This window comes from Ochotona curzoniae, unplaced genomic scaffold, assembly GCF_017591425.1.
Source record: "Ochotona curzoniae isolate NIBS_2020 unplaced genomic scaffold, NIBS_Ocur_1.0 contig_2404, whole genome shotgun sequence".
In the NCBI taxonomy this organism is placed as follows: Eukaryota; Metazoa; Chordata; class Mammalia; order Lagomorpha; family Ochotonidae; genus Ochotona; species Ochotona curzoniae.
This window is the reverse complement of record NW_024465451.1, coordinates 12,352,454-12,362,691: the sequence shown is the minus strand read 5'-3', so window position 1 is coordinate 12,362,691 and position 10,238 is coordinate 12,352,454. Positions and strand designations below refer to the sequence as shown.

The window sequence follows — 10,238 nt, the reverse complement described above, 5'->3', positions numbered from 1 at the left end:
TACTCTTCTGTCTCTGGGATGAATCCCATCTAACCATGATGAACCATCCTTTTAATGGGTTATTAGAGTCAATTTGCAAGTGTTGTTGCTAAGGACTTTTGTACCTATGTTCATCAATGATATTGGCCTATAGTTTCCTTTTTTCATTATATCTATGACTTTGGTATCATGGTAATGTTGAACTTCTAGAATGAATTTAGAATAGCTGCCTCCTTTTCTATTTTTTGAAATAGTTTAAGAAGGATTGGTGTTATTTAAATCACTGCCACCACCACTCACTGGTTCACACTGGGATCACCACAGATGAGGTTTCTTTGGGGATCTCCCCAACTGAACTACTAGACTCAGGACTGCAACCATGGGAAGAATCACAGGATCTCTGGATTGACCTTGGAGTGCATATGTCAGAACTGGGCCTCCTCAGTGGCTAAAATATAGCAGTGGATGGCATGCCCAGATGTACGATATGGCAGTCCACTGGAGCCTGCAGAGGACATCTGGTAACATAGCAGAGGAAGGAGGGCAGAACAAATTGGTCAACTACCCCAGCCAAGTGTTGACAGCAAATATGAGTGAATGGAGACTCTAAGGTAGACCATGTCAGCCAATGGACCTTGGAAGGATTTCCTCAACCTTGGATCAATGAAATCAAGAATATCTTGGAACTATCAAAACCACTTTAACAGAACCCTTGGAGCATCAGGGACCTTGGGATGACATGAGGTGACCATTCGTTGCCCATCCAGGGTACTGAGGCAGTTCGGAGGCTGAGTGCAGCTTCTCCTCTTATCTCTCCCCTTCCCCCAGATACAGAAGAAACAAAAAGAAAATTTGGAAACAATGGTTAAACCCACTTTCCTCTAATCCTTGACCTTTCCCACCCCAATCAGCTATGTAACATCATCAAAAATCAAATTTAAAAAAAGCCAGAAGCGGATGTTTCAAGATGCTGCCTCCACACATTGTAGTTAGTACTGCGCCCCCCCAAAAGTAAAATTCAGCAATGAGACCATTTTGTCCCAGAATTTGATGGGAGATTTTTAAAAAATACTGAACCAATCCTGCTGATCCTTATCTGTCTGTGTAGTCCAGCCTTGATCTGTTTACGTAACATTTACAAACTTGTTGCTTTAGATCACAATGCAGGATTTCATCGTTCCCCACCAATCTATTCTGAGCTTTCTTATTTAAGCTCCTGTGATACAAGAGAATATAAACCCTACTGTAAGTTTCATCTTTGTTGCAACTGTAATACACATTGGTGTATTTGTGACCCCTTTTCTCTAAACAAAGAAGTACCACAAACATCTAGATCTAAAGTTCAGGTAAATACACTTGACCTACAGCCATGATCTCCTCTGGTGAGATACATCGCTTCTCACCTGCAATCCAAGATTCGTCTATAGTTTTCTCCTTTATCTAATAAAAGCAACAGAAAAGGCAAAGCTGGTATGTTTCAAAATTTAAATTTTGTCTAAAATTTTCATTTTTTTCTAGATTTAGGAACTGATAAATGACTCATGTTGTAGCTGATATTTACAATACCCACCAGACAGAAAACATCTGAGGATGTTATCATCCTGTAAAATGTTCCTAATGCATGGGGGCAAAGAGGTGTGGACTCACTTGAAGACTTGTGAATGCATTTTTAAGAATGATGCTAGAGTTACTTAGTTTGAACTATTGAAACTCCCAGTGACTGATCACATCTTCCTTTGCTTCCCAGCGGGCCCTCCTGGCCAACTCCTGAGGCTTTAGCTGGCTTTTCCTTAACCTGCTTTTTCTTAAGTTTACCGCTTCTTTCTTCACTGTTCGGCAGTCCTCTCAGGACTTGGCTGAACCTGCATTTCCCTGGTTTCCTTGTCCTGGCAGTTTATATAAAGGTGAAGATCACAGGCTGTTTCCTTTCATGATCCCTGCTATTCAGAAGGCTGAGCTGAAAGAGAAGTTCTTGTACACCTTAGGATGGCAGGCTGGTCCTCTGCAGTTTAATAAGATGGTACTCTTACAAGAGAATGACCCACTGGTCAACTGATTATGCAGCCTGCAGGTCATGGGAAAGAACCCCTTAACTTTCTGGAATTAATCCTTTGGTGTTTCTATGGCAGCAAACTTGTTTCCATTTGCCTGCTCCATTTTTGCTTTAGGTGCCTGTGCAATTTCATTTCTCCACCTTTAAGCCTTCATTGTCTGGTTCAGTGAAATCTTCATGATGAATTCCTAGATGTCTTTCCTTATCTACCAGCTCTTCTGTAAGGACACCTCTGACTTGTCTTGGTTTTCCCCCTCTTTGGCATTACTTTCCTGGTTCCACATAGGCACTATGGCATTCCTCATGCCTTCTATTCCTTCTTAGCCTGCAGGAAACCAGACTGTCACTTCCACAGCCACATCAAGCGTGTCTTCCACGCTGCTGAGGTTCATGCCTCAAGTGGCCATGCCCTAGAGGGCCCATGCAGAAGCCGAGCAGAAACTGAGGTGCCTGCAGCTGTGACTCTGGTGCTGGCTCAGATGGAAGGTTGAGACCATCATGGGAAAAATAAGTTCCCTGGTTCCTCCTTGGAGGATCTCCATACTGGACTTTGTGGTAGTTACTGTTTTAAAGCCATTTCATTTTCCAGTGAGAAGAAGTTGTAAATGCAGGATCTGGGTGGTCGAGTATGCAGGCTTCTCATGGATTTCATTGTTTTTATCCTCATACCTCCATCCCGTCCTGTTTTAGTGTCCTGAGACCCATACTTCTTGATTTTTTGCAGGACCAAAACTTCAGTCTTCAGAATGGGGACATCTGCAGTCTCCCCTCCGATGCCTTCTGTCACGTCTGCTTCACACCCACTCAGGCTCAGGGTCGCGTGTCTCTCCAGAGCTGTGGGGTGCTGAACTTATTGCTCAGAACTCATTCATCTTCCCAAGTGGTTTCCTCTGCCCTTCTCTGTCGGTCTACTTAAACCCACAATTTTCTTACTTGTTTATATTCCCTTCTCACTCTTTCTGTTTTTGTGGACTGCTATCTTTTTTTAAAAAGCGCCTTTATCTTTCTTTATTGGCCTGTAGGAAGAAAGAGAAGACAATTACATTGATCTGCCATCTTTGCCTGTTTTCCATCGTGGTTTGTAAGGTCTTGAACCTGTGGACTTGGGCAGACGTGAGGAAGGTTAGATCCAGGATAGGCAAAGGGAGTCTTGAGCTTTAAAGTCAACTTTATTTCCCTGGACCATGAACATGTGGGCGCTCAGCACAGGGACTGACTTCACTGCAGCAATGCTATTTATGGCGATCATCTTCCCCCAAACTCCACATTTTAGCCTTGTACAAGGTGATGTCATTGTAGACCCTGAAGTGGTTCAGCCTGTGGTCGTCACGTTCAGGATTGACCTAGGGAAGAGAACATAGGATCAGAAAACTCCTGTGGGAATGTTGGATGACGTGGCTGCAGTGGGATGGGCCTGGGTGGCTTTCAGGTCCTATTCTTCTGATGCAGGTGCTGTTGCTTGCTGATCCCTGACAGATTTTCACTATTAACTAAACCCCATTCAAGCTTTGCTGAAACTCTTTGCCTGCCTGTTGGTCTTCCCTGTTTATCTCTGCATTATCCAGTTGTTACAACACTACTAAATCAGTTTAAGTAAACGCTCCTGCCTATCGATCGGGCTTCTCATATTTCACAACTGACTGGATGATGTCTGATGATCCTGGCCTGTACTCAGCTAACCAGAGTCCTCCCTTATCCCGGAAGTTTCCTCTTGCTGATTCTGGATCCACTGAGCCTGCTCCTTCTCCATCTTACTAACTGGTAGTATATTCACACTTGTCCATACCCTATCTGGAGTTAAGCCCAATCTCTCTCCCTCACTGCAAAATCCTACAGGGTCCTTATATCTTTAGTAACAGTTTCTCCCTGACGTAGTCCTCCTCCTGATATTCAACAGTAATTTCATAATTGACTCATTTTTTCATTCAATATTTTTCATTGAATACTTTTTCATTAACATCCATCCCTTATATGAGGTGTTACGTCCTGTCTCTTTTCTTTTTTGGAGCTGCTCTCTCCTCTCCAACTATGCCTTTCCCTTATGACTTAGTCCTTCCTGTGGAAGCTGTCTGGTTTCTAACTAAAATCCCCTTCCTGTCTTCCATAGTGTCCTCTCAACAAAGCGATGCTCCTACGTTAAAAGAAGCTATTACAAATGACAAGTATGTTTTCTTCCTTGCTGGAAAAACGCTTGATTTATTAAGCCATTCATTGAACTTAGCCACACGGTAGATGAGAAGTTCAGGCTCTTGCAGCAGGAATGAGAAAACTATAAGGTGTAAGTATATCCTGGAGAGAGGTGCAACACGACAGAAGGTGACTCACTGAATCTAGACAAGTAGGGTTAATGGAAAGAAAACAGCAGCAAAAAACATCTAAGTGGTCAGGCTCTGTAACCTCCTTTTTATTATTTTTCATCAACATAATAGCAGCTAGCCTTCATAAACCACTTACTGGGTGCTGTCTGAGGCAGTTTCCCCATATAGTTTCCTTTAATCCTTACAACACACCTTTGAAGTTAGATGCTGTTATGATCCCCATGTGAAGATGATCAGTGGAGGTGGAGAGAGGTGAAGATCACACAGCTAGAAAATGATGGAACCAGGGTGTGATCTCAGGTCATCTGGCTTCAGAGCCATCATATCACAGATACTCTCATGGAGAATCCAGTGCTGCACCAGCAGGGAGCACATGATGCTAAAGCAGGGAGGAAGGCACAGCTGGAGGGTGCTGGGATGGGAGCAATCACTTAACCAGACTCGGAGGGCCAATCCCAAGCCAGGAGCCTGGAGCTTCTTCTGTCTCCCACACAGGTGCAGGGTCCCAATGTTTTGGGTTGTCCTCACTGCCTTCCCAGGCCACAAGCAGAGAGGGAATCAGGGCTGCCAGGACACAAACCGGTGCCCATATGGGATCCTGGTGCGTGCAAGGTGAGGACCTTGGCCACTAGATTACTGCACTGGGCCCATGATGTGATTCTAAGTGCTATTTCATTTGAGTCAGTGCTATTTCATCAGTGCTATTTCATTTGAGTCTCAGAACTACCTTCTGAGATAAGCAGTGCAATGCCTCCATTTTATAAAGGAACTCTTCCCTAGGTCCTATAGCATGTTCCCCTCAGTCACAATTCAAACCCTAGCCAGACTGGTTAGATATTCTATTCTGTTAGTGACCACACGTATTGCTACTGTGCTCCCAATGTTTACTAGGTCAAAGAGCCACACTTACCAAGGGCTCGGAGTCCCATCCAATCTCTTGAGCTTCAGTCTGGGTCTCTGAGTATTTCTTTCTCGGTCCTTGGTGTGCATGGTGAATGAGATTAAGAAATCTGGCTGGGAAGACAGGAGTGAGAAAGGAGTCAGGCTTTGCAACAATGTGAGTCCCTGTATCCTTTACTCTGGCCACACTGTTGCTTGAAGCAGAGCATCCTAGGCTCAGAGATTCCTCTAGTCCTCAAGACAGGAATGTCTGGTCCTTTCACTGAATTCTTAATAAAAATTCTTAATTCTTAATTCAAATTTGCATGTTGAGCAAAACAATAGTGCTGGCAGTCCTGGGCCCTGGGATTAGAGAGACACCCATGTTCTCTGCTTTCCTGGAGCTTATGATCTACATGAGGGAATGGGGAACACAATATTCAGACCTCACAGGGCAGACAGTGACACACCCTGTGAGGCAAGAAGTAAGCTGAATGGCATGTGAATCTACAGAGAGGAAAGTAACTGTCCAGGGACTGGAGAGAGGAAAGGTCCAGCCGCAGACAGCAGGAGCAAAGGCCCAGGGCCACAGGCATGCTTTGCTGTTGTACCATAAGAGCGTGAAGGAATATTGCAGGAGGTGTGGTTAGTCTTTCTGCAGCAAAGTAAGTGTGGCTCCTGGGGTTGGGTAGCTCTTCTTTCCTATATCAAGTCCCATTTGAGAGAGAGAGTGTGACAATGGAATAAGCCTGGAGTTTGTAATCAGATACTGCTGGCCCTGCCACTTCTTACTTCTTAGGTGGCTTAACTCGACTGGCTCTTATTTATTCATCTGCAAAATTGGAGAAAAATGTGATGTTCACCAAGATAACTGAAGATGGAGTAAGAAGTGTGAGTCAAGAACTTGACATTTTGTCCTTGATAGAATTCAGATAGCAATGAACTTCCTGGCTCTCAACATACACATTATCTGCTATTTCCATTACTGCTTACAAGCCTGAGACTTTGATTCTCACTGCAGCTAGGATGGTACCCTGGAGATAACACCTGACTTTCTTCACCCACCCTCTACTGGTTCGTTTATTTCTGTCTCCTTCTTGATGCATCCACTTTACACTGTCTCATGTCATTTAAACCTTGCGATTTTCCACCATACGTGTCTACTAGAGGAAGGTGGAGGATTTCCCAGGAAGCATTAGAGTTTCCATCAGATAATCTCCTCTCCTATTTGTAAATACAGTCTCCTTCCCATATGTCTGGTGTGGTTATCTCAAATTAGTCACAGTTCTTTCATCCTAATGGTATTTCTCATTTCTGTGCTTTACCGGGTAACTCAGATGACATGCTGTACTTCATGCTACCATCACCTTCTCCAGAAAGACTTCCAAAACTTCCTAAATCCTCTGGTTTAGGCACCTGCTGTCTACTATCTATGTTGTCGCTACATTAATCCTGTTCCCTATTTACCTGTCTACTTGCAAGGGCACTTTATTGTCTTTTCTTCATTAAGCTTTGTAATTGTGCTATCATAGTAATGTAATAAGCATATTGTAACAGTAAAGATAATATTTATTGATATACCAGATCTTGTATTTGCATTATTTTATTACTCATTATGCAATAGTTTGAAAACTTAAAAAAAAAAAACTACCGAAATCACAAGTTTAAATTAGTGGCAGAATGAGGATTTAAACTTCGTATCACTCTAGAACCAGTTTCTATAACATCAGACACCCGTCTGATGAAGCCTGGTAAGTAAGTCTGGTCATGGCTGCTATTTAAGGGCCTGGAAGGTTGTTCATCATGAGTTCCCTTTGGGAATCCAAGTAGGGATCGCTGATGCTTTCTCCAAGTAAACAGCCTAAAGGGGTGGTCCTGCTCCTCTCTGCTCCAGTTCTACGGGAGTCTCAGGACTTACCATCTGCAGGTTCCTCCAGGTTATCATGCCAAGACATAGGCTTTCTTGCTATGGTGTGGACTGGAGAGAAAGAACATCACAGATCATGTTAAAATGCTCCTCTCTAAAGTCCACTTGAGGCTAGAAACCCACTTAACTCTTCCTTAATAGCTGGAACATACCATGTCCTGGTGTGACATGGTCCAGTATGCTGTCTGCAGGATATTGTTGGAACATCCCACGGTTAAACATAGTTGGACATTAATTTGTTTCCCTGAAATTATCAGTTGGAGAATGCAAGGAAAACCAGGTTAGTCATAAATAAAATGCAGATATCCCATTTTCTCTGTGTAGCCAGGATGTAACGGGATATAGTTAATGAGGCACAGAAGTTTGGGGAGAAATCCTGTAAGAATTAGCTATGCCGTACAGGTAAGGCAGAGGACAATGGCATGATGCGTTTAGGAAAGCCACCTTTTGAGAAATGGCAGGAGAGAAAGGAGATGATAAACAGTAGGCACAAAGCATTTCCTAAAGCACTGTCAGAGTTGGGAGGGGAGTATGGGACGAAGCTGATAGGCATTACAGTCAGACCCAAAGGGACTTACACTGTCTTCTGATCGATTCAAATCTTGGCTCAGAAACATGGTGTTCACAGAGGGACTGACGTGATCACATCGGCCTCTGCAACTACCCCTAGCTAGAAGTGGTGGGTTGGAAAGAGCCTTAGATAGAAGGGTGATTGGGAGCCCCTGCACCAATCCAGACAGGAGAGACTAGGGGCTGCTGAGGCTTCAGGACCGAGGGTGAATTTAGCAGCAGACGCAGGCGCTATTCAAGGTAGAGTTGGGTATAGGTGGATGTGCATTCCCAGGGATAATGGTGTCTTTTGCTGAGCTAGGAGAACTGCAAAAGAACTGGGGAGAGGAATGAGGAGGGATACACAGAATCTGAGATTTCCTCCGGTGTGTGGAAGGGCAGGGAGGGAGAGGTGTTGAGGGCCACTCTTGCACTCCAACTTGGGAGAATGAATATTGTGGTGTCTTTTGCTAAGTAGGGTGCCCCAGGGGATCAAGGGTGGAGAAGAGGGGGGCAGAATGAACCCCACCCTCCAACTGGTGAGTGTGGGACCCTTCTGATATGCGCAGAAGTGTGTAGACATGTGGCTGTGGAGCTCCACAGAGGCCTGGTGGCACTGCTGGGGCTCTGCTGTTTCATGAAACCACACTAGAAGCATGCAGCTAAGAAGGGTGGGGTGGGTTTCTTGGACCAGGAATCCAACACGCCCCACCTGCCAGCGCCAAACACATCCTGAAAGGATATGGGAAGAAGCCAGTTTTGTGATTAAGAAGACAGCAAATAGATGCAGAAACAGAACATAAATATGGCAAAATGTAATTATTTCAAATCCAAAATTGTAAAAATGCATTCAATACCATTTTGTGACACTGAGCTTTGATATTTAATGCGAAGTTGCCATTGTAAAAAATCTACATTGTATGTGATGTGGGGCAAGGCCCCTCAATGTCATGGATCCCTAAGCTGTGGAAGGGGACAGGGACCACAGGACGCGTCCTCGCTTTGCCTATGACCCATGCGCTTACGACCGCGGCCCCAGGCTCCTCTGTACCTCCCCAGGGTGACTCTGGCCCTGTAACGTTCTCACCCTTGCGCAGGGGATTCACGTGATACTGAGTGTAGAGTTTCTGAGTCCGTAGCTCTTTGAGGTACAGTTCCCGGAAGATCTGGTTCTGGTGGACCTCATCTGGAATCACCTTCTCCCTCTGGTGTCCCGCCATGGCTTTCACAGACTCCGGGGAGGCTGCAGCCGCCTAAGACCTCCCGTCGTCTCCAGGCAACAGCGTCCTGCGCTGTCTCCAGGCAACAGGGCGTTGAGGGGGACAGACTGTCCTGGGCGCATCTTACTGTGGCTCCGCCCATCCCCTGGTTCCGCGCTTTCCCTGCACTCCCACCTCTGGGGATCCGATTTCAGGTACCACCCTTTTCCCGTGATGGCCTCTCCCTGCCCAGTGTGGGAGCTGTCCCTGCATACCTCTAGGAAAACCTTCACAACGTGGCAGACCCCCCAGGCCAGGCCTGATGACAGGACCTCATCTGGACCAACCACCATCTAAAAAGGCGTTGGAAGCATTCAGAAGCCTTTTCCACATTGTAGGTAAATGTAAGAATAATAAAATGCTATGATAGTATATTAAAATGCTTGAATGGAATGGAATGTTTTTGTTGGGCAGTGTGAGATTCCTTTGTGCTGAAAAAAACTGCTACTTTGCCAGGCCAGGAGGCTCCTGGACTTTGGGAGGATTCCGCTTTAGCGATAAATCTGTTCTTTGCTGTCTTGCAACTTTGTGAACCCAGGTGCAGGGGGCAAGGGCACAATTCTTCTCCGGTCCCAGGAACAGGAGGAAGATAAGGGTGTGAGAATGGGATGAGCCATACAGATAATGGGTATGGGAACAGAACAGACTGCCTGTGCCTGAAGGACATTAAAATGAACATGTCTAAGGTTGTTACTTTTGATGTATTTTCCAGCCCAAAAGGGCCTATATAATCTTCTGTTTTGGGCTTGTTTGGGGTCCTACTGACCCTCTTGGTTGGCCTGTGTGCCCCAAGTGTGGTCTGACCCCAGTATGCTGCTGGAATAAACTCTGTTTGCTGTTTGCATTACCAGAGAGACTCTTTGTTGTTCTCTGGGGGTTGGCTATCTCACACCCTGATATCCGGGTCTTTAGCTTGGAACCTAACAACATTTGGAGCCCCCAGCGAGATCTTCGACCCCCTTTTAGAGCAACCAGTCAACTAATATCAGAATTAAAAATTCCTCAGAAGCTCAAATTAAACTCCCCCAAAACCAAAAAACTCCAGAGAAGCGAATAAGACCTCAAACACCACAACAAAACTTAATCACCCCAAAGGAGAGCAAAAAAGCTCCAAATACCACGACAAAACTTAATCACCCCAAAAAGGAGCATGAAAGCTGCAGAGACCACAAGACCTAATCACCCCAAACCCAACAGGTGGGCACATGGAAACGACCAGTAGCTTATCTATCAATGAGACTTGATCATGTAGCTGCTGGCTGGCCACCATACTT

At 45.1% G+C, this 10,238-nt stretch overlaps 1 protein-coding gene across 2 annotated transcripts; it reads right to left on the bottom strand.

Moving 5' to 3' along the window:
- Positions 1-3,076: 3,076 nt before the first annotated feature.
- On the bottom strand, positions 3,077-9,009 carry FAM183A (family with sequence similarity 183 member A). Of its 2 annotated transcripts, XM_040974476.1 has the most exons (4): positions 8,793-9,009; positions 7,148-7,207; positions 5,261-5,364; positions 3,077-3,375 (listed from the first exon to the last, which is right to left on the bottom strand). In XM_040974476.1, exons 1-4 carry the CDS (start codon positions 8,923-8,925, stop codon positions 3,265-3,267), a joined length of 408 nt encoding a protein of 135 aa, XP_040830410.1. In that variant the 5' UTR covers positions 8,926-9,009; the 3' UTR covers positions 3,077-3,264. The 2 variants fall into 2 exon arrangements, with proteins under 2 accessions (XP_040830410.1, XP_040830411.1); XM_040974477.1 differs by lacking the exon at positions 7,148-7,207 and having other exon boundaries at positions 8,793-8,989.
- Between the last annotated feature and the right edge of the window lie 1,229 nt (positions 9,010-10,238).